This window comes from Pantherophis guttatus, chromosome 4, assembly GCF_059756535.1.
Source record: "Pantherophis guttatus breed Tessera chromosome 4, ASM5975653v1, whole genome shotgun sequence".
NCBI lineage: Eukaryota > Metazoa > Chordata > Lepidosauria > Squamata > Colubridae > Pantherophis > Pantherophis guttatus.
In genome coordinates, this window is record NC_142066.1 from 151,563,403 (window position 1) to 151,590,505 (window position 27,103).

At 40.2% G+C, this 27,103-nt stretch overlaps 1 protein-coding gene across 3 annotated transcripts in view; it reads left to right on the plus strand.

Moving 5' to 3' along the window:
• Positions 1–27,103, plus strand: part of XYLB (xylulokinase) — a 144,474-nt gene that overhangs the window by 51,810 nt on the left and 65,561 nt on the right. For all 3 annotated transcript variants that reach the window (XR_015734132.1, XM_087893096.1, XM_087893097.1), the window contains exons 9-15: positions 2,005–2,123; positions 3,448–3,529; positions 4,582–4,622; positions 6,435–6,550; positions 9,077–9,192; positions 9,995–10,068; positions 10,878–10,974. Coding sequence is in view for 2 of the 3 variants with exons in the window: in XM_087893096.1 (XP_087749222.1) it covers positions 2,005–2,123; positions 3,448–3,529; positions 4,582–4,622; positions 6,435–6,550; positions 9,077–9,192; positions 9,995–10,068; positions 10,878–10,974 (645 nt within the window). In the remaining variant the exon portion in view is untranslated. The remainder of the gene's footprint in view (positions 1–2,004; positions 2,124–3,447; positions 3,530–4,581; positions 4,623–6,434; positions 6,551–9,076; positions 9,193–9,994; positions 10,069–10,877; positions 10,975–27,103) is intronic.

Genomic DNA, 27,103 nt, shown 5'->3' on the forward strand with positions numbered 1-27,103 from the left:
TGGCTTGGTGGCCATGGCTTAGTGGGCATGGCAGGGGGAGGATACTGTAAAATCTTCATTCCCTCTCCAATCAAGGAGAAGGTTACTGCAAAATCCACATTTCCTCCTGATCATCTGGGACTTGGGATGCAGAGAATAGATGGGGGCAGGGCCAGTCAGAATTTTTACTACCAGTTCTCCGAACTACTCAAAATTTCTGCTACCGGTTCTCCAGAACTGGTTGGAGCCAGCAGAAACCCACTTCTGGTGACGAGACAATCAGCGTCCTTCTGCTGGAGAGTTTTGAGACTCTTCTCAAATCTGAACATCTTCTCAAATGCCTGTCCATGTGTGTTTGTGTTCTTGGACCTCTTTGGATTAGAGTCCAGGACAGGCTGCTTCTCACTGACTTCACAAAAACTCTAGCACAGCTAAGGGCAGTTAAAATTTCATTAGAAGGATATCTGCCAGCATTTTCTCCAACTATATCCTAAGCCTTTCTTGATCTCCAGTCCTTCGCAGCTTGGATCGCAAAATTAAAAGTGGCAATAGACATAGAGAAATCCCAAATGTAGAACAGAAAAAATTGCTTAGTTGCTAGGAAGATTTCACGTTGGATATTTCAAATAGGTGACCTCAGGTAAAGGAAGGAAGCAGGCAAGATCAAAGAATGAGAGTCAAAAGTTCTGACGATTGTGCGTCACTCAGCTGATCGTCGGAACTTTTTTTCTTTTTTACATTTTTTTATTCCTGGTTCAGCGAACCAGTAGCATTTTTTTACTACCGGTTCAGTCGAACCGGCCCTAACCGGTACCATTTCACCCCTGGATCAAATGTGATCATGGTATTCACATTTTTGACTGTGGCAATATCCCTGTAGTCACATACTTTGCAATTCAGGCACTTAGCAATCACAATGTGCTGGCTACGATTGCAGTATCCTGCAGTCATGTGATCATGGTTTGTGACTTTCCTAGCTAGCTCCCTACAAGGAAAGTCAATAGGGAAAGCTGGATTTACTTAACAACCACATGATTCTATTAACAACCAGGATAAAAAAGATTGTAAAATCAGACATAGTCCCATGATAGTTCATCTAACAACTGCATTGCTAAGAGATGGACGTTCTGCTCCCAAATTCTATATTCTGCAAGACAAGGCTTCTAGGTAGAAATATTCCTACTTTTGAAATATCTACATAAGAAAAACTTGTACAGGTAGTCCTTGGCTTACAACAGTTTGTTTAGTGACTGTCCAAAGTTACAATGGCACTAAAAATTGTAACATGACCATTTTTCACACTTTTGACCATCACCACATCTCCATGGCCACATGATCAAAATTCAGACGCTTGGCAACTGACTCATATTTATGACGGTTCCAGTGTCCCAGGGTCACGTGATCCCCTTTTGACAAGCAAAGTCAATGGGGGAAGCCAGAGTCACTTGATAACCTTGTGATTAACTTAACAACTGCAGTGATTTACTTAACAACTGTGACAAGAAAGATTGTAAAATGGGTCAAAACTCACTTAACAATTGTCTTGCTTAACAACAGAAATCTTAGGCTCAGTTGTGGTTGTAAGTCAGGGACTACCTGTAATTTCAGTTGGTTTCTTTGGCAATTTAATGCTGCCACTTCAAAGCAAAATATGTTGTTTGTTTGCCATGATTTTTATAACAGTTTTCTTGCTCAATATGCTTTTTTTGGAAAGACTGTTAGCCTGTTTTTTGTTTGTTTGTTTGTTTCATTTACCTGATAGTTTTTTTGTTCTCAGGTCTGTCTTACTCTGCAAGCTTCATATGCCCAGAATGTGTCTGATAATAATAAATGATACACCAATAACAACATTAAACAGATGATGAGGAACAATCTTGTGTTATGGCAAATGTACAGAATTTAAATTTTAGGATTATATGTTTTTCATCTTCCTTTCTCTCTTTACACTCCTCTCTGCATATATGCAATCTACAGATTACCTTTTGAAGGGATCTGTTGGAAAATAGTTCTGTTTTCCTCTTGCAGGATCTGGCATGAATTTATTGCAGATTCGGGAAAAAGTTTGGAATCAAGTCTGCCTTGATGCTTGTGCACCCCAATTGGGAAAAAAACTGGACCAACCTGTGCCCTCCAGCAAAATACTGGTATGATTAACTGTGGAACAAATAAGGCGAGTGTAACAGTGGGAGAAATCAGAATTAAAATCTGTAGATCCTATATTTATTTGGAGTGTCAATGGGAAATTCTATGCTACTGATTTATTGTTATTGTTCCTATGAATCAGTGTTCACTCCTGGTGACTGCCTGGATGAGTCCCTGTGGGTTTTTGACAAGGTTTCAGAAGTGATTTGCCATTGTCTTTTTTCCTAGGGCTATGAGAGAATGACTGGCCTAAGGTCGCCCAGTTGGCTTTATGCCTAAGGCAAAACCCATAGTATTCCACTTTCTTTCTTTGCCTTAACCAGTAGATCAAACTGTCCCTTAGTATAGATTTAAACTGACATAGATTGTCATTACTTCTCCTGAAGATAGCTTGTTCAGGCTCTGTTCATCTGTTCATCTGATTCATAGGTACCTTTGGAAGAAATAGCGGCATTTTCAGGCATTTCTTATTTGTAGTGTTGATGGATCCTTGCTAAGAATCCTGTCTGTCCATTCATCTATCCATGTATCAATGCATCAATCCCATCCCATCTATCCACTCACTCACCCATCCACCCACCCACCACATACATACCCACCAACTGACTGACCCATCCCCCTCTCCCTCCCTCCCATTCCATCCCATCTGATGCATTCACCCATCCATTGACCGACTAACTCACTGACCTATCCCATCCCATCCCATCCCACCTATCCACTCACCCACCCACCTACCCATTGACCCACTGATCCATCCATCCATCCATCCATCCATCCATCCATCCATCCATCCATCCATCCATCCATCCATCCACCTACCTACCTATTGACTATCCCATCCCATCCCATCTTATCCCTCCATCCACCCATCCATCCCATCTATCCATCCCATCCATCCACTCATCCATCTTATTTATCCCATCAATCCATCCATCCACCTTTGCTTAATGAGAACAATGTTTTATAATGACTAGATGAAAGAGCCTCTGTTTCAACATTAGGATAGTTGAGTATTGTTTTGGAAATGGATGTTTCCAAGATTGTTAATTGTTTGCTGAAAAACAAACCAGATTTTTTTTTAAAAAAAAATCAACTCTCTGGTTTCCTGTAATAAGGAAATAAAAACATATTTAATCTTTTGCAAATTCAAACTGCCAGAGTCATTTTGATATTCTTCCAAGGGATTTTGGGAACTGTTACCCTGGAAGGGAAGGTCCCAACATTTTTTGAAGGGGAATCTTGGTTTTTCTGTTCAAAATGTGTTGTTCTGAAACCAAATAGCTATAGAATTGTTTTTAAAAATAATGGTTAAATTTCATTCTTTAGGGTTTAATTTCACCCTATTACACTGAACGCTTTGGATTTAATCCTGCCTGCAAAATAGTAGCCTTTACTGGAGACAATCCAGGTAAGGAGGTTTAAAATTCTGAAGCAAGGAACTTTATTTTTTGCTCAGTTTTATCTTAGAAGGCAGGTGAAATGTCTGTATAATTATTCCGTAGGAAAAAACATTCTCTATGAATAATTTCTTCAACCATGTGTTAAAGCAGACATTTTCTGGAGAAACCTTGGTATTTTCAAAATTTAATGCAATGCAGTCAATTCAAAGAAGAAAGATCTACAAGTAGTTCTCAACTTACAACAAAACTGGCACCAGAATTTCCATTGCTAAGCAAGACAGTTGTTCAGTGAGTCGCATCTGATTTTATGACCTTTTTTTGCCATGGTTCTTAAATCAATCACTACAGTTGTTAAGTGAATCTATGGTTGTTAAGTGAATCTAGCTTTCCTTTTGGCTTTGCTTGTTGGAAGCCATCTAGGAAGGTTGCAAATAGTGATCACATGACCCTCAGACACTGCAGCAATTGTAAATATATCCTGATTACCAAGTGTCCGAATGTCTATAGAGATACTCAGTGATCCAAGTCATGGTTGTCCCAAAGGTGCTTTTTCAAGAGGCAACTGGACTTACCTTGTTTTTTTTTGAAGACATTTTGCTTTTCATCCAAGAAGAAGAGCTTCAGAGCTGAAGAAGCTTCTTGGATGAGAAATGAAATGTCTTCAATGTCACGTTCCAAGGCTGACGTTCAAACAAAAACTAGAAAGTCCAACTGAAAAACACCTTTGGGCCAAGTGTCTGAAGTTCGATTACGTGACTCTGATCAATGCTGCAATGGTTGTAAGTGGAAGAGCCAGTCATAAGTTAATTTTTTCAGTACTGCTGAAGTTACACCTTCAAATATTTGAAGTTAAAAGAGTAAGTTGTAATCAACTTACAAACAAATGATTGTAAGTTGAGGACTACCTGTACTTAGATCCTACTGGAATCACTAGAACTTGAGATGATAATTGATTATTTCAGTCTTACTGGTCTCCGTGAGGGTTCAGAGTGGGTATTTTCTTGTTTGTATGCTTTGTATAGTCTATTCTTTAACTGAACTTCTTTGTTTGCATTTTCAGCATCTTTGGCTGGGATGAGACTTTCTGAAGGAGACATAGCAGTAGGTGTCACCATCTTCATTAACTAACATTCATATTGTTAATTGGATTAGGAATCTTGAGACCCATGCTATCATGTGGCTTAGAGAGCACCTCTGTGTTAGGTATTTGGATCCAGTGGTGGGATTCAGCTGGTTCGGGCTGATTCGGATGAACCGGTAGTTAAATTGCTGGCCGGCCCCGCACCTCCCTACCCCGCTCCTTCCAGGAGGCCCCACGCGCCCCATTTTGGCTCCCAGGTAAGGGCAGGGAGGCCCAAAATCGGGTGCGGGGGGGCTGCAGTGCCCCCCCAGCCCATTTTTGCTCCCAGGTGGGTGCAGGAGGCCGAGTGTTGCCTGTCACACCCCCTGGCCACGTCCACCCAGTCGATCATTAGGGCAGAGAACCGGTTGTTAAATTATTTGAATCCCACCACTGTTCAGTTTCCATCGATTTTGGTGGAATAGATGTGGGCCTGCCCCTAAAACCTTTCCTTGCTGATAAGTGGCATCTAGAGAAGCTAAATTTCATGATGTATCTCAGCATAGAAGTGGGCATTGCTTTGTCATGTGCTGCCCACTAATTCATTATCATTGTTCATTTATAGATATCCTTGACTTACAATGGTTTGTTTAGTGACTATTTGACGTTACAATGGCACTAAAAAAAGTGATTGATGACCATTTTTCGAGACAGTTGTTAAATGAGTTTTGCCCCATTTTACTATCTTTCTTGCCACAGTTGTTAAGTGAATTACTGCAGTTAAGTTAGTAACATGGTTGTTAAATGAATCTGCCTTCCCCATTGACTTTGCTTGTCAGAAGATTTCAAAAGCGGATCACGTGACCCCAGGACACTGCAACCGTCATAAATATGAGTCAGTTGCCAAACATCTGAATTTTCATCACATGAAAATTGGGGATGCTGCAACGGTTGTTAGGTGTGAAAAATGCCCATAAGTCTCTTTTTTTCAGTGCCATTGTAACTTCAAACAGTCCCTAAAAGAATTGTTGTAAGTCTTACGGGACCGCCTTCTGCCACCGATAGCCTCCCACCGGCCACTACACTCCCACAGAGAGGGACTCCTCAGGCTGCTGTCGGCCAGACAATGTCGGCTGGCAACTCCCAGGGGGAGGTCCTTCTCTGTGGCAGCACCTGTCCTTTGGAACAACCTGCTCCCGGAGATACGTAGGATCCCAGATCTCCGTGCTTTTCGCCGTGCTCTTAAAACTTTCTTATTTCATCAAGCCAGGCTGTCTTAAACCCCCCCCTTTAGATATTTTAAATTGTTAATTGATTTTAGTTGGGGTGTTTTAAATTTATTGGGCCAAAATTTGTTTAATTCTTTTTAAAAATTTTAAATTTTGTATGTGATGTTTTTATTCTTGGCTGTTCACCGCCCGGAGTCCAGTGGGAGAAGGGCAGTATAAAAATCTAAATAAATAAATAAATAAATAAGTAAGTAAGTAAGTAAGTAAGTAAGTAAGTAAGTAAGTAAGTAAGTAAGTCGAGGACTACCTGTATAATAGATGAGAAAGCTTGCTTGTTGATGTGTGATCGGAGTGCCACTTTTAGTTACCAGCTGACGTTGCTCTTGGTCATTGAGGATTATGTAGCTGTGAATTTTCCACAATAAATCCTTTGATTCCATTATAATTTTTTTTCCCTGCTCTGTATTTCATATAAAGCTGGCAAGCAAAGGCAATTTCTCCAGAATTCAATTGCTGCAATGTGTAATTTAAAGATAATTAGCAGGGCAAACAAATGGGTTTGATTTAATTCCTGTATTGCTTTTTATGCTTTTCTGCTAATACCTTGATTATTTTCTTCCCCAGATTAGCCTCGGCACTAGTGATACCCTGTTTCTCTGGATTAAAGAGCCAAACCCTGCTTTGGAGGGCCACGTTTTCTGTAATCCAGTTGATTCACAAGCATTTATGGCCCTACTTTGGTGCGTGCCTTCTACTATACGATGTATCAGATTAGCTTCATAAGAATAAAAATTTATGACATTTTTTTCTAGTTCTTTAATGTTTCAGATTTTATTTTCAAAATGTACTTTAAAGCTTTATTTTTATTTATTTAGATTTTTTAAATCCTGCCTTATTATATTAATAATAAGGAGCCTGAGTGGCGTAGGAGGCTAATGCCTCCTAAGGCAGCATTTAACATCCAGCTGCCTGCAATTACTGCGAGTTCAGTTCTCACCAGGCTCAAGGTCGACTCAGCCTTCCATCCTTTCTCAGGTGGGTAAATTGAGGACCCAGTTTGTGGGGGCAATAAACTGACTTTATATAAAATATACAAAAGTATGAAGGCTATTGCTTAACGCATTGTAAGCCACCCTGAGTCTCCAGAGAAGGGCGGCATAGAAATAAAATAAAATAAAATAAAATAAAATAAAATAAATAAATAAATAAATAAATCATCATTCTCCTATTTTGTTCACTTAACTCTGTGACACGGGTTTGGTTGAGGGAGAGGGACAGGCCCAAAATCACCGAGCTGGCTTTCATGCTTAGGGTGGGATTAGAATTCATTGTCCCCTGATGATTGGCCCAAAGTTACCCTTTTGGCTTTCATGGCTAAGAAGGGACTAGAACTCACAGTCTCCTGGTGATTGCCCCCAAATCACCCAGCCAGCTTCCATGCCTAAAGTGGGACAATTAACTTATCATCTCCTGATGTTTGGCCCAAAGTCACCCAGGTGGCTTTCATGTCGAGGCGGGATTAGAACTCACAGTCTCCTGGTTTCTATCTTGGTGTCTTAATTACTAAATCAAACTGGCTCTCTTACAAGATGTTTCGGCATCACTTGTCTGAAACACATTAAAACAACTTCTCTCTTTCCCTGGGTATCTTCTCAACCTTGGGGGAAAAAAGTGACTGCTTTAAGCTATTCCAGACTGATTTCCCGTAATTTCAAAACCATGCCATTAATGTCTAAAATTAAGGTTTCCAGATTTAATAGGGATTGCAATTTCTAGATCAGTCTAGACATCTAAATCTGCAAGAACCCATGTCAAGAAAGGCAGGGAAACACACTTATTTATTCTAAATACTTTACTACTCAAAAATGAAGATAATAGCATGGAACATTCCATTATTACAGATCTTTGCATTCTCAGGTGTATATAAATGGTGCTTAACTTATGACCACAATTGGGACCTGAATTTCCATTGCTAAGTGAGTCATGCCCAATTTTACAATCTTCTTTAAGCAAATCACTGCAGTTCTTAAGTAAATAATGTGGTGGTGAAGCGAAGCTGGCTTTCCCCATTAATTTTGCTTTTCAAGAGCCAGCTGGGAAGGTTGAAAATGTTGATCAGACAACGCTGGGATTTACCAACATTCCCACAGTCACATGATGATTCAAATTCATGTGGCCGTGAATTTTGATCAAGTAACTGTGGAGATATTGTGATGGCCTTACGTGTGAAGAATTGTTGCAAGTCACTTTCTTAAGTGCTGTTGTAACTTAATGATTGCTATATGAGTGGTTGTAATTTGAAGACCCCCTGTGTTAGAGAAAAACCAATAACTTCCCAGGCGAAATTGCAATGAATTATCCATTTATTCAGTTTGCTTATTAATTATTTTCGCTTAATTTGTAAACATTAGTGAAACGTCTTTCTTTGAAGAAGTTTACCGGTAATTACATGTTTTCTTGCTTTGGATACCTTAACTACCACTGTTACTAATGCAGTGAGAGACACCTGAACCCTTTAACTTGCAAAAATATTGGGCGTGTGGAAATAATGTTGCACACATTATCTTTCCACTAGAGACTTAGTAAATTGGGTTATAGTGGAGAATATTTGCTTATGTCCAGTCTTCTCCAATTGCAGAGATGTTAAACCTCCATAGTTTACCATCTGCCATATTGCCTGGGGGATTATAGGAGCTGGAGCCTGGGATGCACCAGCAATAGGATCCCATTAATTGAAACCCATTAATTGAAGGATCTGGTCCAAGGGTGTCTAACTCGCGGCCTGTGGGACGGATGCGTGATGCGCTGGCCATGCTCATCCCCAGTTTAGCAAAGGGGGAAAAAGTCACAATACGTCACGTGATGACAATGTGACGCTGCGAGTTTGACACACCTGATCTAGTACAGACTTGAGTTAAATGATGGTGAAATCAGGCATCAGGAATCTTCTGGCCTTAGTATCTATATCTATATCTATATCTATATCTATATCTATATCTATATCTATATCTATATCTATATCTATATCTATATCTATATCTATATCTATCTATCTATCTATCTATCTATCTATCTATCTATCTATCTATCTATCTATCTATCTATTTGTGAAAATAGGCTTTTTCCTTCAGATCCACACTACTACTTGGCAGCCCTGCAGATACTTTCTGATTTTCTAGTGCCAAATAATAAAATGATATTGCTTCAGAAGTCTGACTGAACCTCTTGGAGAAATCAAAGAAATCGTGTATTGTTATTTGTTTTAGCTACAAGAATGGCTCCTTGATGCGAGAGAAAATCCGAGATGAGTTTGTGTTGGGCTCGTGGGAAGAATTCTCAAAAGCTCTCGAATCAACAGCTGCTGGAAACGGTGGAAAGGTGGGTAGGTATCTTGGAAGATTTATAATCTCCCCCCCCTCAATCCTCTATAGTTAGGTGGGGTTTGTTCCAGGAAAGAAGCAATTGGAGGAGAGGAGGTTCTACTGCCTGCCTCATCAGATGGCTTGGCTGGAACTAACTCACCCAGTGTTTCTCAATCTTGGCATCTTTGAGGCGCACAGACTTCTACAATTCCCCAGCCAGCTTGCTGTCTGTCTGGTTTTGTCTGGTTGAAATAAACCATATTCGTACATTCAAAAGAGGCAACAAAAAGCTAAGAAGAAAACAAAAAGACCAGAACAAATCCTCTCCAGCAGTCAACACCCAAATAAGCAAGGATTAATACCAGATAAATAATCAAACAGAAAACAATATCCTAATCCAGAAACTACCAAGGAGAAAACTATCCCATCACCCTGGCAAGACAAGCTGCTGTATATAATAAACGGGGGGACGGGGGGGACCCACACTCTCTGGCACTGATGATGTTGCTTAGTCAGGTAATGAAGTGTCTGTAAAGCAAAAAAACCAAGCACAGAGGGGACCAAGAACTCCATGGTGAAAAAGTAACTTAGAGATCAATTCTTGCATTTATGACCTTTGCAGGTGTGTAAAGCAAAGGAAAACTAAAGTGTACATAGTTGTGATTTCAGTTAGCAGTCACTTCATTTAATATAAGGACCACCTTGTTCAACAAAACGCAAAAAAAAAAAATCTTGGGGGAGATTGACATTTATTTAACTGTAATTCTTTGAAGACTTATTACTGAATAAGTCTAAGTTTACTTATTCTAATATTTAATTTAGGTTTTTATTTTGATGTGAGGGAAATTACACCAGGAGCTGTGGGAATTCACAGGTTCGATGCCCACAATGTCGAGGTAAGAGCCCTTATATCTCCATTTATGGGTTACTCCAGATTTCCTATACCATGAAGTTTGAATTGACTTCTAAAATTGCCAGGTGCTAATTTTGCCTTTCCTGAAGTGCAATCCAAGACTGTTCCTTTATTTTTTGAGGCCTCCAAAATGAATGGCTCAGCTTTCCATCATGAGATGCCCTTAAGATATTTTAGATTTTGAACTCCCAGAATACACCAATTATTTCACAAATTAGCAGATGATTTACAAGCAGTCTTCGGGGCTGTTGTAATCTTCTGGGAGGTTTGCATGTGTGTGACTGAACAACTGTTGCAAATAGCAACTATCCAGTTTCTGAGAAGTCCATAGAGGCACCATACAGATAGTCCTCGACTTAAAACCACAATTGAGGCCAGAATTTCTGTTGCTAAACAGAAGTGGCTGTTAAATGAGTCACACCCGATTTTAGAAACTTTATTGCCTTGGTTGTTAAGTGAATCATGCGGCCATTAAGCAAATCCAGTTTCCCCACTAACTTTGCTAATGGGAGGCCAGCTGGGAAGGTTGCATGGCTATCACATGATCCCAGGATGCTGAAAACTGTTCTGAATATATGCCTGTTACCAAACACTTTTGATCATGTGTCCGTGGGGGTTTTACAGCAGTTGTAAGTGTGGGGATTGATTGTAAATCACATTTTTCAGTGTTATAACTTCAAATGATCACTAAACAAATGGTTGTAAATTGAGGGCTACCTGTACAAGCTAGCATTCCAGCTGCCTGTCCAAAACAGATTGCATTGGAGGCTTATATGTTTCTTTTCTTTTCAGACACCAGCCTTCCCAAAGGAAGTGGAAATACGGGCCTTGATCGAAGGACAGTTCATGGCCAAAAGGATCCATGCAGAAAAGCTGGGCTATAAAATACGTGAGTTTCTTTTCAGCAAAATAATGGGAAATTTGATTAAAGTTGCCTTTAAATTGGGTCATTTGGTCTTCTCCATTTTTTAACGTATTGTTTTATTGTATTAAAAGAAATGTGATACATTATATTATTTAGATATAGTGGTATTTATACAGTATTAACTAGAGATTATTAATATTATGATGATTTAAATATAAGTCACTTAGAATTACTTAAGTGACCAACGAAGAGAACATTGCATCTGAGAGTTAAACTGTGGGGTCCTTAGTGCTCTCTGAGCTTGGTTATTTTCTTGCAGATGTTTCATTACCAAACTAGGTAATATCATCAGTGCTAGAAGGGAGAAGGGTTTACTATTTCATTGTTTGCAGAGTTGGTAGTTCTTTGATTGGGCTTTGTTTACTGCTTGAACCAGTAAACAACAGTCTAATCAAGGAACAATCAATCATATTGGCAGAGAAGCCACTTGTATATAAACAGAGAGCAAACCCGTCTCTCTTCTAGCGTTGATGATGTTACCTGAGTACACATAGGTAATGAAAAATTGGCAAGAAAACAACCTAATTCATAGTTTCAAGGGCCCTACAGTCACTTAGGTCAGATGAGAGATGTGCAGATTTGAATGAATGAATGAATGAATGAATGAATGAATGAATGAATGAATGAATGAATGAATGTATGAATGTATGAATGTGAATGAATGCCTTTAAAAACAAGAAAACGCTCATATCAATATTAATAATGGTTTCTAAAATGTTAATGTTATTAAACATAAGGTTGCTTAAATTGTACACTGAGCTGAAAAGTAGCATTGATAAACAGTAACAAAATACATTCAATTAACTAAAGCACACTTTAATTTGAAATTAACGATTCTGTTTTTAGAGAGGTAGCAATGTCCAGAGGTCTTTTATCAAGATTAAGAAGTGAACTTTGCATTGCAAGCTATGGCCTTTTCATGTCTGTATGGTGTCAAGCAATATTCATGCACAAAAGGGACCAAACTTGTAGTGTCGGTGCAGGATTCATTTTGTCCCGTGCATATCTCCAAATTAAGGGCTGGTTCACTGGGGCAAATGAGTCCTGTGACCTACCAAGGAGACCTCATCTTCTGGTCTTCAGAATTGTCTTCAGTCTTCTTCTCATCCATGTGACTACTTGAGATAAATGAACTACAGGCAGGCAGATTCTGTGGGTTGCTCCAATTTTGTCAAGCGGTTATGTCTTACGGGAAGTCCTTGCTGAGTTAATTTAAGATAGAATTACTCCATGGCATTAAAACTGCTTAATTTCTGCTTGCAAGTGTGTTTGATGAACATGTGTTTACAGCTCCCAACTTTGTAGGGAGCTCTTAGTATGTCTGTTAATGGTTTATAGAGGGTATTAGAGGAATAGCACCTTTGTAGTAGGAATTAAAAGAAATCAATGCAGTGTTTAGGCATGAGGCTAAACCCTAATTGGTTTTTAACTTCAAGCTAAGACCTACTCACAGCTGTAATAATTGGGGCGGCTTCAGCCTTAAGGTGCCTAAATTGTTCACATGTCCTATTTTAGCAGCTTTTCCTGTTCTTTGTCGCTTCCTCCTTAGCTGAGGTAGTGAAAATACCAGGAAATCAGAGTGAGCTGAATGAGTACGCCATGGTTTTTCCGATGTATGTGAGTTTTGGAATAGGCTTGTTTTTGATTAGTCCTCATCCTAGCTAAATAGAACAATTAGATATTATCACATACAGTGTGGCTGTAGTACTATTATTTATCCTTTTTTCTTATCTTTTCCCCCCTTTTATTGGTATTATTATTATTCTCTCTGTTGCTTTGTATGTGCTCTCAGTGCTTCTGTACCAAAGACAATTTTTTTGTGTGTCTAATCACATTTGGCGAAATAAAGTATTCAATTCAGTTCAGATTCTGAACAAATATACAGTAGAATGTGACATATGCCTGAGATGTATAAATGGTAGTAGCTCTTTTCTTAGTTCCTTAGAAGTGTTTGCAAAATTTGGAATAAGTAGGTAGTTGGTCTAATATTGATGGAGAGGATTTTAGCACAATTTAAGTAATTTCCTTGCAGGGTGTTATATAAGATCTAGCTGTACAACAGCATTATGAAATACTGTTATGGGAATATAATCTTAATGCTATTCAACATTTGTCATCAATTTATATTTGGGGACTCTTTCTGTCCAGAAGGGGGCATTAGATCCCATCTCATAGCTATTTTATATGTTCGTTTGGTCATTTAATCCCTCCTGTTTAACTGTTCAGATGAATATCGTGGCCGGATTCCAGTTACAAAGCATAAAATATACAGATTTTTTCGCCAGTAACTTTGTCTCCCTGTTAATCTAAGATGACAGAGAAAATCCTTCAAGGATGCCCTGTGTCGTGTTTCGCATCAGCCTGAAATAGTATTTTTCAAACTTGACAAATTTAAGATGTATGGACTTTAACTCCCAGAATTCCACAGCCAGCATGAAGGGAACCATTGAAATCATTGATATTTAGCTCTTCCTGTTATTATTCCATTCTTTATTGAGCCAACTTTATTTTTTATAAATACTGTAAGGCAGCAAAAATATCTAATATTCCTTCCTCCTCCTATTTTCCCCACAACAACAACTCGATTGGGCTGAGAGAGAATGACTGACCCAAAGTCACATTACCAGCTTTCAGACCTAGGCAGGATTAGAATTCCCCATCTCCTCATGATTGGCCCAGAGTCACCTAGCCAGCTTTCAGACCTGAAGCGGGACTAGAATTCCCCATCTCCTGGTGATTGGCCCAAAATCACCTAACTGGCTTTCATGCTTAAAGTGGCACTGGAATTCTGTCTTTGGTGATTGGCTCAAAGTCACCCAGCCGGTTTTCATGCCAAAGGCAGGACTAGAACTCACTGTCTCCTGGAGTCTAGTCTGGTGCCTTAACCACTAGGCCCAAATTGGTTTTATTACCACTAGCTGATTTATTAATATACATTACATTTGAGTTTGATCCAATTCTGTCCATTTTCCCCCCTACAAAAAGTATTTCCATGTATGGGTTTGGGTAGTGGTGTTCTTTATTTATTTTATCGTCTCGTGTGTGTGTGTGTGTGTGTGTGTGTGTGTGTGTGATGTGCCTCCCTTCCACTCCTTTGAAAACGTTGTGTAACAATTGAACTCAATGATTTAATTGGATCTACTGTGAGAATGCTTGTAGGCCTTGTTTCTTGGGCTCCCCAGAGTTTTGCAAAAGTTCTCAGGGATCAAATTGTTGAGTTGCTAAAAATAAATCCTTCACCAAGGTAACCCCAACCCATATGCTAAGAAAATACCGTGCAGCTACCGTACGAGCATATGGAATGTGATGAATTTATTATGCAAATATGTTCGGTCTGCCTTTTTTGTATAATTTATTCTGCTCTTCCTTGCCCTATGAAAGAAATGTGGAGCTCTGCAGGATATAGTTAAGATTCATCTATTAACTAGAATCTCGTTCCTCAGGTTCATCTCTCACTCTCTTTGAAGATACTCTCTTTGTATTTTCAAGTTGATAACAGAAGGCCCATAGCTGGGATACTTTATTTTTCTTTAAAAATGCAAAATGAGCTTTTCAAGACTACCAAGCGATAGGCCAGAGATCCAGAGGGAGGCTGGTGGAAAATATACTTGATAATGTCTCCATAGGCCAGGTGAAATTCCTCATGACTTCATAATATAATAGTGGGGAAATACTGATGGATCCCCAATTGCAAGTATTTGGCATGTGGACCAGAATTACGGTATGTGGCTAGAAACATAATACAGGCAGTCCTCGATTTAACAACCACAATTGAGCCAAAAATTGCTGTTGCTAAACGAAACAGCTGTTAAGTGAACTTTGCCCCATTTTACAACTTTTCTTGTCACAGTGAATCACTGCAGTTGTTAAGTTAGTAACATGGTTGTTAAGAGCCTTGGTAGTACAGTGGTTTAAGGCACCCTGTTATTAAGCTGGTTATTAAGACCAGCTGCCTGCAATTACTGCAGGTTCGAATCTCGCCAAGGCTCAAGGTTGACTCAGCCTTCCATCCTTTCTAAGGTAGGTGAAATGAGGACCCAGTTTGTGGGGGCAATAAGCTGACTTTGTATAAATATACAAAAGGATGAAGGCTATTGCTGAGCACATTGTAAGCCGCCCTGAGTCTCCGGAGAAGGGCGGCATATAAATCAACCCAAATAAATAAATAAATAAATTCCTCGGTCTCGCCTCCCTGATCATAAGTCTCTTTTTTCAGTGCTGTTGCAACTTCAAACAGTCACTAAATGAGCTGTTGTAAGTTGAGGACTACCTGTACATTGCTAACTACGGTTTGTCTTCAACTTACCAGTTAGCGGCTGTTTGAAACAGTGGTGAAATGTAAAATTCGTTACTACTGGTTCTGTGGGCGTGGCTTGGTGTGTGTGGGAGATAATGTGATGGGCGTGGCCATTTTTTTTTTTTTTTACTTTTAAAACCATTTTTTCTACAACCTCTTCGGCCGAAGAGGTTGTAAAAAAAAATGCTTTTAAAAGCCTCTGACGATCAGGCAACTCAGCTGGGATTGTCAGAGGATCCCAGCTGAGCTGCGCGATCATCAGAGGCTTTTTTTTTTTTACTTTTAAAAGCATTTTTTCGGCTGAAGAGGTTGTAGAAAAAATGCTTTTAAAAATAAAAACAAAAAGTCTCTGATGATTGCGCAGCTCAGCTGGGCATGGGGAGGCGGGGCAGGGATTTTTGCTACCGGTTCTCCGAACCACCCGCTGCTATTGCTACAGGATCAGGCGATCCGGTCCGAACCGGGAGCATTTTACCCCTGGTTTGAAGTTAATGACGGAGTGGGTCCCCTCTGGTCACATGACTGAACTTTAGGCATAAGGTTGCATTTATGGCCATTTGCAGAATCCCATGGTCATATGACCATGTTTTACAATGGTTTCGGCAAAACTAGTGCTTACTTTCAGGTCTTGGCAAAACCACGTCCACTAATGTTTGTGGTGTTTGCTTAATGATTGCTTCAAAAAAAGTTGTAAAGTTGGGTCGGTCACACGACCGATTCATTTTATGACTTCCACGAATTAGAACTGTAATGGACAGATTCCATTAGGGTCATATGCAGGGGTGAAATGTAAAATGTGTTACTACCGGTTCTGTGGGCGTGGCTTGGTGGGGGGGGTTAATGTGACTGGGTGGGCGTGGCCAACTTTTTTTTTTAACTTTTCAAAGCATTTTTTCTAATGCTTTGAAAAGTCTCTGGCAATCAGGCAACTCAGCTGGGATCGTCAGAGACTTTTCAAAGCATTTTTTTGGCCAAGAGGTTGTAGAAAAAAATGCTTTGAAAAGCCTCTGAGGATCCCAGCTGAGCGGCATGATCATCAGAGGCTTTTTTTTTTTACTTTTAAAAGCATTTTTTCGTCGGAAGAGGTTGTAGAAAAAATGCTTTCAAAAGTAAAAAAAAAAAGCCTCTGATCATCGTACGACTCAGTTTAGCATGGGGGGGGGGCACAGGGATTTTTGCTACCGGTTCTCCGAACCACCCGCCACCACCACTACCGGATCGGGCAATCCGGTCCGAACCGGGAGCATTTCACCTCTGGTCATATGTCAAGGACTACCTATAGCTTGTAAAAAGTTTGAAAGGTGACTCTACAGTCCTGAATTATGATTGTGAAATCTTTCATTAGCCAGAAGGAGAAATTTGATTCGTAGCACAATTCTGCATGTGCACAATCACTACTATTAGTGAAGCAGAAATACTACATTTCAATGCTGTTTATCAGCTGCATGAAGATGCTAATGGAGATTCAGTTGTCTCCCTAAGCCAAACCTCTTCAACCTGGTGCCCCCCAGATGTGTTGGAATTCACAGAAAGAGACAGACAGTTCTTGACTTTTGACCGGTAACTTAGCAACTGATCAAAGTTAGAACAGATTTCACAAAAGCTAATTAAGACGCACTTTCAAAGTTATGTCGGTTGCACCTCCCACATGGTCATATGATTGCATTTTGGGTGCTTGGCAACTGACACCTCTTTATGGCCATTTGCAGCGTCCTGCAGTCATGTGACCATGGTTTTCTACAGTTTTTGCCAGTTTCCATTATTTTCTTCCGGTTTCCAGTAAAAAACTCCCATTGGGTAAAATAAATTTGTTAAACAACTGTAGCATTCACTTAATGAGAGTGGTTCACTTATTGACCACTGCAAAAATGCTGAAAAATTGTGTCTGATCACGTGATGCCTTGATTTATAACTGCGACAACTAACTACTGTAATTCCTGGCACAATTATGGTCATAAGTCGAGGACTATACAGAAAGAATGCCTTTAGTCAGCTTGCTTGTTAGTAACTTCTAAAACCATGAAGATATATGGGAGGCCCTGCCCCCAGGGATGAAATGCTCCCGGTTCGGACCAGATCGCCCGATCCGGTAGCGATGGAGGCGGGTGGTTCGGAGAACCGGTAGCAAAAATCCCTGCCCCCCCCATGCCCATCTGAGCTGCACAATCATCAGAGACTTTTTTTTTTACTTTTAAAAGCATTTTTTCTACAACTTCTTCAGAGGTTGTAGAAAAAATGCTTTCAAAAGGCTCTTGACGATCCCAGCTGAGTTGTCTGATCAGCAGAGGCTTTTTTTCTTTTAAATGCCTCTGACAATCAGGCAACTCAGCTTGGATCATTTAAAAGAAAAAAAGGCTTTTTTTCTTTTAAATGCCTCTGACGATCCAAGCTGAGTTGCCTGATCGTTAGAGGCATTTAAAAGAAAAAAAGCCTCTGCCATCAGACAACTCAGCTGGGATCGTCAGAGCCTTTTGAAAGCATTTTTTACAACCTCTTCGCCAAAGAGGTTGTAAAAAAAAAATGGTTTTAAAAGTAAAAAAAAAAATTGGCCACGCCTACCCGGTCACATTACCCCCCCACCAAGCCATGCCCACAGAACCGGTAGTAACAAATTTTAGATTTCACCACTGCCTGCCCCTAATAGCGGTCAATTTTATGCACACTTTGCATACTGAGTAGAAATTTTTTTTATACAGGTAATCCTCGACTTACAACAGTTCATTTAGTTACTGGCCAAACTTACAAGAACACTGAAGAAAGTTCTTAGGATCCCACTTAGAATTGTTGCAGCATCCCCATAGTCACGTGAACAAAATTCAGCTGGTCAGCAATTGGTTCGTATTTATGACGGTTGCAGTGTCCTGGGGTCATGTGATCCCCTTTTGCAACATCCTGACAAGCAAAGTCAATGGGAAAGCCAGATTCACTTAACAAACGTGTTACTAACTGAACAACTGTGGCAAGAAAGGTTGTAAAATGGGGCAAAACTCACTTAACAACTGTCTTGCCAAAGAAACGTTGGGCTCCATTGTGATCATATGTTGAGAACTACCTGCATTACAATCTCTTGGAAAAAGGGAGCAAAATTTCTCCGGGTCCATATTTTCATACCATGCATAATTTTATTTATTTATTCTTAGTATGGTACATTTTTATTTAATATCTCACTGCCAAGTGGCTCTGAACTAAATTATCTTTATATATTTTTATATATGTCTTGCTTTACTCACCATTTCTGCATCTTTTTTTGCACATTGCTGGTTTTGTAAACTTATTGTGACCTGGAAGGAATTCCAAAGAGGGTAGTCATTCATTTTCAGCGCCTCTAGTGAGAAAAGAAAGTGGGCTCTTGAGTTGGAAACACTTTTTTTGCCAATGAAGAATTGAGCGTAGGTTTTTTAAATTTTTCTTTCAAAAATATTCCCTTCCCTCCTTGCCTGCCTGGATAGTCCTGGACAGCAGAGTTTCTCAATCTTTGCAGAATAACAGAATGACAGAATTGGAAGGGGTGTTTGAAGTCTTCTAGTCCAACTCCCAGCTCAGGTAGGAAACCCTATATATTTGGTATAGGCATAGGACCTAGTTATCTTTGGTACATGGCATAGGACATTTGGTACATTTGGTACATGGCATAGGACCTAGTTATCTTCGAGACCGCCTGCTGCTACCGACGGCCTCCAATCGACCCGTGCGCTCCCACAGAGAGGGCCTCCTCGGGGTGCCATCAGCCAAACAATGTAGGCTGGTGACCCCCAGGGGGAGGGCTTTCTCTGTAGGGGCACCTACCCTCTCGAATCAGCTGCCCCCAGAGATAAGGAGAATCCAAGATCTCGGTGCCTTCCGCCGTGCCCTTAAAATCTTCTTTTTCCAGCAAGCCGGGCTGGCCTAACACTTTTAAAAATGTTTTTAATTGTTTGTTATTGTTTTTAATCATGGGGCCAAATTTATATATATCTTTTTAATTGTATTTTAATGTTTGTAGTTTATGCTTTTACTTGGCTGTTCACCGCCCTGAGTCCTCAGGGAGAAGGGCGGTATACAAATTTAAAAAAAATAAAATAAAAAATAAAATAAAATTTGAGACAAATGGCAGTCCAATCTCTTCTTGAAAACCTTCCGTGTTAGAGCACCCACAACTTCTGAAGGCAAGCCTTTATTCCACTGGTTAATTGTTCTCGCTGACAGGAAATTTCTCCTTAGTTTCTCCTTAATTTCTCCTTAGCATGCTGGCTGGGGGAATCTGGGAGCTGAAGTCCACACATCAAAGTTACCAAGGCTGAGAAAAAAAAAACATTTTTTGGGAAGTGTAATACCCTAAGTAGTGTGACCTTTTAAAATTTGCATCTCAATCAACCTGACCAGACAAGGAATTTTCCAACGTACAGCTAAAAGCAAAACCTGATGCCAGGGATCCATCTTTTTGTGGTAATGTCATGGCAACCCTTTCCATAGGCCTGATTCGCTATTTTTCTAACTCTGCACTTAAATGGTATCTCATGCATTTTGTCTCAGTGGTTCAGAAGAAGACAGGTTTTCTAGTGGGAAATCCTTATAGCATTTGAGGGAAGGGAAGAGGCTTGGAAGATGCTACTAGAAAGCAATCAGTAATTCCCAACCTGGTGGGGATGACATTTCTGGAGGATGATGAATTGGCAGGTATACATTTTCCCCCAATTTTGAATTGGATTGGTAGTACTATTGGTACTATTTGTGGACCACAGGGTGGATAAAAATCAATGATTTTTTTTAAAAAAATAAAAAAAAATCAGATTTTTTAAAATTTAAATTGGATTTTTTTTGAGTTTTATCGAATTTATTTTAATAAAAAACTTTTGGGGTAAAAAATCTATGGTAAGATAGTTTTCTATTTAAGATACATAAATAATTTAGTTTATTCAGCATGAAATGGAGCTTAGTTATGTAGCAGGAGGCTGTATATTCTGCAACACTGGGACTATCGGTGAGTCAACAGTGGGTCAAAGGAGAAGCAGAGATGACAGTTGCTCTTTAAAAATTATGATTTAAATCGAGTTGATTTAAATCAAGCCTTTTTACTAGTGATTTAAATCATGATTTAAATTGTGATTTAAATCAACTCGATTTAAATCAAATCCACCGTGGTGGACCAAATGTTAAAATTTGCCTGGCCCTTCTCACTGATACAAGATTTATCATCCCAATATCTTTCTGGATGATGGGCTGTCTTTGCAGGTTGCCTCTGACTTTCAACACTTTATTTAGTGACTGTTTAGTGACTTACAACAGCAATGAAAAAAAGTGACATGATCGAATTTCACACCTATGACCATTGCAGCATCTCCATGATCATCTGATCAAAATTAAGATGCTTGGCAACTGTCTCATATTTATGACGGTTGTCCCAGAGCCAACTTTTGCGAACTTCTGATGAGCAAAATCAATGGGGAAGCCAGATTCTCTTAACAACCACGCTACTAACTTAACAACTGTGGCAAGAAAGGCCATTCCATGGGGCAAAATCCATGTAACAAATGTCTTGATTAGCAACAAAGATTTGGGGCTCAATTGTGATCATAAATTGAGGACTACTTGTCTTTCTTTCTTTCTTTCTTTCTTTCTTTCTTTCTTTCTTTCTTTCTTTCTTTCTTTCTTTCTTCATATAATTTTATTAAAGATTTTAAAGAAGAAAGATAAAAACTAATACAAACTAATATAAAATGAGAAAAAGAAGAGAAAACGAGAAAGCTGAACTGCAACAAAAGGGGAAAAAGTAAAAGAAAAATAAAAAAGAAAGAGAAAGTATCTTCTTTACCGCATAAGTACAATTATAAATTTACCTCTTACTCTTATGATTGCCACTTAACTCCTTTCTTTCTAAAATCTATCCTGTCTAATTATGAAAACCATAAATTATCTGTTTATTTTTTTTTTCTGTTCTGCGCAAAAAAATCTATAAGGACTTTCCAGTCAGCAATAAATGTAGATATTGTCTTTTCTCTGATCAAAGAAGTCAACAGTGAGTTGATAAAGTTAAATATCCATGCTCTGCTAAGGGAGAAAAAAAAATCCAAAGAATTTTGAAGGATGCAATTAAATTGAATTTCCAAAAGCATGCTTGGCCTCTAAAGGCAGATTCCTAATAATTTTGCAGTTGATAGTTTGACAGGGTGAAATCAATTTTTACAAGGTGTATGCATGCTACAAATAAACTGATGAATGTGTTTGTCAATCTTTGGCTCAGAAAGCTACTAATTCAAATGTTACCTTTCCTTTCCATTCCTGCCAGTCCAAGCTGCTCAGCTCTCTAAAAGGCAACTGTAGAGAGACTGTTAACGGCTGATTTATTGTGATGTGTCAGCTTCCAAGTAGATCCTATTTGTACAAATCAAATCTCTTCCCCACAAGGAAACATGCGGTACAGTTTTTACATATCCATTTTAATTACATGGAGGAAAAACGCACACACCACTTTCGCATTGCAATTGGAGGTGCTGAATCGTTGGCTTGTCTGGTAAAGACTTTGGTTCAATTTGCCCAGAGTTGAGATTTGCTTATGGAAGATCAACATCACTCTCAGCTTTTGCAAAGTAAAATAACAATAGGTGGTGCAAAGTCAAGATGTTGCATTTCTAGCCCTTTTTGTATTTTTTTTCTAGAAGAACCAGGAAATATGATTGACAAAAGAAGCCAGATTGAAATGGTAGGTTTCCTTTGGGCCAGAACAGATTGTACAAGTCCTCGACTTACGACCACAATTGGGATGAGACTAGTGGTGAAATCTAAATTTATTTCTTACCGGTTCTGAGGGTGTGGCTTGGTAGGGGGTCATGTGACTGGGTGGGCATGGTTATGTAACCATGTGACTGGAGGGGGATCAAAAGACAAGCTCACTGAGAATGTCCTGCTGGAGGAGGGTTGGGCTAGATGAGACCTCCGGATCCCTTCCAGCCCTGGATTATCCTCTGAAGCTGCATCTAATGCCAGGTTTATAGTCCTTCCTTTCTCTCCTTTTCCCTCCCTCCCTCCCTCCCTCCCTTCCTTCCTTCCTTCCTTCCTTCCTTCCTTCCTTCCTTTCTTTCCCCTCTCTCTTTCTTTCAAAAACGCACCTCCCCCCACCCGACCCCTGTAAAAAAACAGTTCCGATGATCGTGCACCACAGCTGTGATCCTCGGAGCCCTTTTTTTTTTAACCTTTTAAAAGCATTTTTTTACTACCAGCTTGGGCAAATAGGTAGTTAAAAATGCTTTAAAATAGAAAAAAAAAGGCTCCGAAGATCGCGCGGCAGAGCCTTTTTTTTTTTTTTACTATTTTAAAGCATTTTTTTACTACCTATTCGCTCGAGCCAGTAGTAAAAAAATGCCTAAAAAGTAAAAAAAGCCGATTAGCTGAGCAATGTCGGAACTTTTATTTTTTACTTTTTAAAGCATTTTTAACTATCGATTCTGGCCTGTACCCCTGCATGTGCAGAGAGTACAAAACACATTACTTCCTGGTTAAAACCAGGAAGTAACGACAACCTGGCGGGTGGGTGGAGCCTCGCGCTAGGATTGCTACCAGTTCTCCGAACCACCCGCCACGTTCGCTACCAGATCAGGCTATCTGATCTGAACCGGGAACATTTCACCCCTGGGATGAGAATTTCCATTGCCAAGCAAAGCAATGGTTAAGTGAATTGCTCCGGATTTTACGATCATTTCTGCCACAGTTGTTAGGCAAATACTGCAGTTATTAAGCGAATCGCACAATCATTAAACGAATCTGATTTAGGTAGTACTAGATCATCATCTCCTCCTCCTCCTCCTCCTCCCTCTCGCCGTCCCCCTTCCTCTTCTGTCAAGGGGAATACAAAATTCTGATTCTTCTTCCTTTTGCCAGCCTCAACCGTTGTTATTTGATACTGTTGTCTTCTGTCTTTGATCTTGTCTTTCTGTCATCTTCTAGCTCTGCCTTGTATTCTTTGACTTCCTCTTCTTGTTTTATATGCCTTGTATGGTATGGAATCCCACAACATCCACTCCAGATGAGCAAACCACTTTATTTCCTGCTTTTGCATGTAATTTAAGATGGACTCTATGCCTATTCTGTCTCTGATTTTCTGATTTCTCGTTTTATCTCTTTTGGTCACCTCAGCAATTTCCCTCAAACATCTCATTTCCGTAGTGACTAATTTTTGCTTATGCTTTATTGTCCTGGTAGCATAGAGTGGAGATGAGTATGCTTTGCAGGAGATGCTTCTTTGTGCTGATCGGTACTGCCTTATGTTGTAGGAGTGGAGCAAGCTGTCCCAACCCTTCGTTTACCCTTACTGCATCCATCTATTTTACCATCTTCACGGAATGTTGTTCCTAAATCTTTGATTTATGTCTAGGGCCGTGATGGTGAACCTATGGCACGCGTGGCAAAGGTGGCACGTGGAGCCATATCTGTGGGCATGCGAGCGTTGCCCTAGCTCAGTTCCAAAGTGCATGTGTGCACCAGCCAGCTGATTTTCGGGCCTTCCGGGCCCACTGGAAGTTGGGAAATGGGCCATTTCGGGCCTCCAGAGTGGGGGTGGGTAAGGCTGTTTTTGCCCTCCCCAGGCTCCAAGAAAGCCTCTGGAGACTGGGGAGGGTGAAAAATGGGCCTACTGGGCCCACTGTGCCATCGCATGCCAAAAGCAGGGGGAACATGGGTGGGGGTTGCACATACATGTATGGGGGTGGGGTGGGGCACATTGAATTATGGGTGTGGACATGCATGCGTATGACTCTCCCGCTCTCCTCCCGCTTTTGGCACGCGACAGCAAAAAGGTTAGCCATCACTGGTCTAGGGTATGATTTTTTCCCTTCCGATTGTCGTTGCTTCTGTTTTATCTTTGCTGGTTCTCATACTATTTGTCTTCCATTCTTGACACCATAAGGTGTTGTTGCCGTTTCTTTACTTGCTATCGACGGCAGTTTTCATATTAAGGCTAAACTTGGTTTCCAAGCCTGTGTATTCATTCTACAGTAATGAAAGCCTAGAACTGCTGGAGTGGTCTTTTTGTATTGAAAAGACTCTTTTTATATTTAAAGGATACTTCAGATTTAAATGGTTCCATTAAATTTATCAAGGACTCTAAGCATTCGTGTTCCAGATGGAATTCATCAGACCAGTTATTAAATGTATGATTATCCCTACTACTGTTAATGCGGATGGAAGTTTACTTCAGTGTCTGAAGTTGGAATTGGTCAAGAATATACAGAAGGTTGAAAAAAGGCGTTTATAGGATCATCATGCTTGGGCAGCATAAATCCATGCAGCCTTGAATAGCTGCAGAGAATTCGGCTGTGTTTATATTTCTTTGCTTCCAGGCAGATTTTTGCAGCTCAAAAATGGTTGCCCTAATTCCAGGTGTCCCAAAGGTGCTTTTTTCAAGAGGCAACTGGACTTTCCGGGTTTTTCTTTGAAGTTGTTTCGCTTCTCATCCAAGAAGCTGAAGAAGCTTTTTTGACTTTGACATTGACTTTGCTTGTCAGAAGGTCACAAAAAGGGATCCCATGATCCTGGGACACTGCAACCGTCATAAACATGAGCCAGTTGCCAAGTGCCCGAATTTTGATCACATGACCATAGAGAGGCCACAATGGTTGTAAGTGTGAAAAACAATCCTAATTCAGTTTTTCAGTTCCATTGTAACTTTGAACGATCACTAAACAAACTCTTGTAAGTTGAGGACTGCCAGTATGCTGAAAAATGGTTTCTTGTCAATCTGAGGGCTGCATTTCCCTCCATCAATGACTGATTCCTGTTTTGTGTAATGGTAAAGAAGAAGGCACTAGAGAAACCACAGGACACAACTCTTGGGGTAAACTGTACATACTCTAGAGCAGCAGCCCCTAACCGACTTGGCAGCCCAGCTTGGCGGGGGGGGGGGGGGAGAGGAATTGGGCCACGTGAACAAGCGGGCTGGCACACATGTGCGCCGGCCTGCCACTTGTGTTATTGGAGCTGTTCTCATGCCTGCAGGCTAGCCCTCCTCTTGCGGCCTGGTTCCAAATAGGCCTTGGCCCAATAGTGAGCCATGGCCCTGGGCTCGGGGATCCTTGCTCTAGAGCAGAGTTCCCCATTTTCGGCTTTGTGGATTAGCTTGCGCAAAAGAAGCACGTGTGCACGTGCACTTCCACTATTTGTGCAAGTGGGGGTACGCACGTGCTTACCCGCCACTTCCACAGCCTGGTTCCAAACAGCTCAAAGAGTTGGGGACCCCTGTTCTAGAGCAGAGTTGTCCAACCTTGGCAACTTCGACATCTGTGGACTTCATGCTGGCATGGGGAGTTGAAGTCCAGTATAAGATTGCCAAGGTTGGTTGTTCCCGCTGTAAAGCAGTGTTTTTAAAACCTGGCAGATTTAAGATGTGTGGACTTCAGAATTCCCCAGCCAATAGCCCCAGTCAACTATTTGCCCAGAAATACTTGTTAAGCTTCCTTCTGAATTCTTTAGAGTGGTGTATGTGTCTTTCAGTTCAAATAAAAGAAGAATCGCACAGCTTCCTAATTTTAAACATGCATTTTTTTCAATTGTCTGTGTCAGTCAAGTTATAGCAACAAACATTCCAAGTCAACCATTGCAAAGATACTGGAGCCCTTCCATCCTTGTATAGAAACAAGGGTTATGTATATTTCTGGTTATCTCATATCTGCCCTTTCTTGGAAAGAAAACTGAGCCTTAATATCAAGACTATGCAGGCTGGGAATTTTGGTGGTTGTAGTCCTCGTGCATCTGGATCAGTGATGGGTTTCAAAAAATTTTACTATCGGTTCTGTGGGTGTGGCTTGGTGGTCGTGGCATGGGAAGAATACTCTAAAATCTGCACTCCCTCCCCACTCCAGGGGAAGGATACTGTAAAATCTCCATTCCCACCCCACTCCAGGGGAAGGATACTGTAAAATCTCCATTCCCACCCCACTCCGGGGAAGGTTACTGGAAAATCCCCATTTCCTCCTGATCAGCTGGGACTTGGGAGGCAGAGAATAGATGGGGGTGGGGCCAGTCAGAATTTTTACTACCGGTTCTCCGAACTACTCAAAATTTCCGCTACTGGTTCTTCAGAACTGGTCAGAACCTGCTGAAACCCATCTCTGATCTGGATTGGGGAAAGCTGCAGTGACTGCTTCTGTGGTTTGTCCAGCCTTACAGCTTTTCCCTTATAACAGCTAAGAGCCTTGTAGCTAAATGTGGTGCCTCCAGCATTTAGTGGAAAGGATAATTGGCAGAATATTCCTTGATGGCTCCCATCAAGAAAGTATTTGAATTTTTTTTAAAAAAAAAAAAAGAGAGAGAGAGCAATTATCTCAGTGGAATGCAATTTTTTTTCAAATGGCCTCATTTATTTTAGTGCCAGTCTTTGTGCACTTTTTTTCCTTGCAGAACTCTAATATCTATTAATTAATTGCATGAAATAATGCCAATAAATCTAACAAGGCTTGTCTAAAGCTTGGCTGCACAGGAGAAGCTTAGTGTTTGTTGCAAAGCGAGGGAGAGATTGACTGAGATATTAAGAAAGCGAGTAGTACTGTAGTAGGTACTTAATGAAATGTTTTCTAACACCACTTTAAAATTGTTTTTAATTTTGGCCTGGACTTTAATTTGAATGAAATCGTTACTATTGTTAAATTACTTAAACTCTAAATTAGGGAATGCAAATGAAGTGAACCTGAAATGCAATGTGGATATTGTTTTTATTGACAATCTGTAGAGCAGTAGCATGGAACAAATTCCAATTAGATTTGATCTGTTTAATGCGGTGCAAGTGCCTGACTTGTCAGCAAGCACAATATCTTCCATTAAATGTTCTAC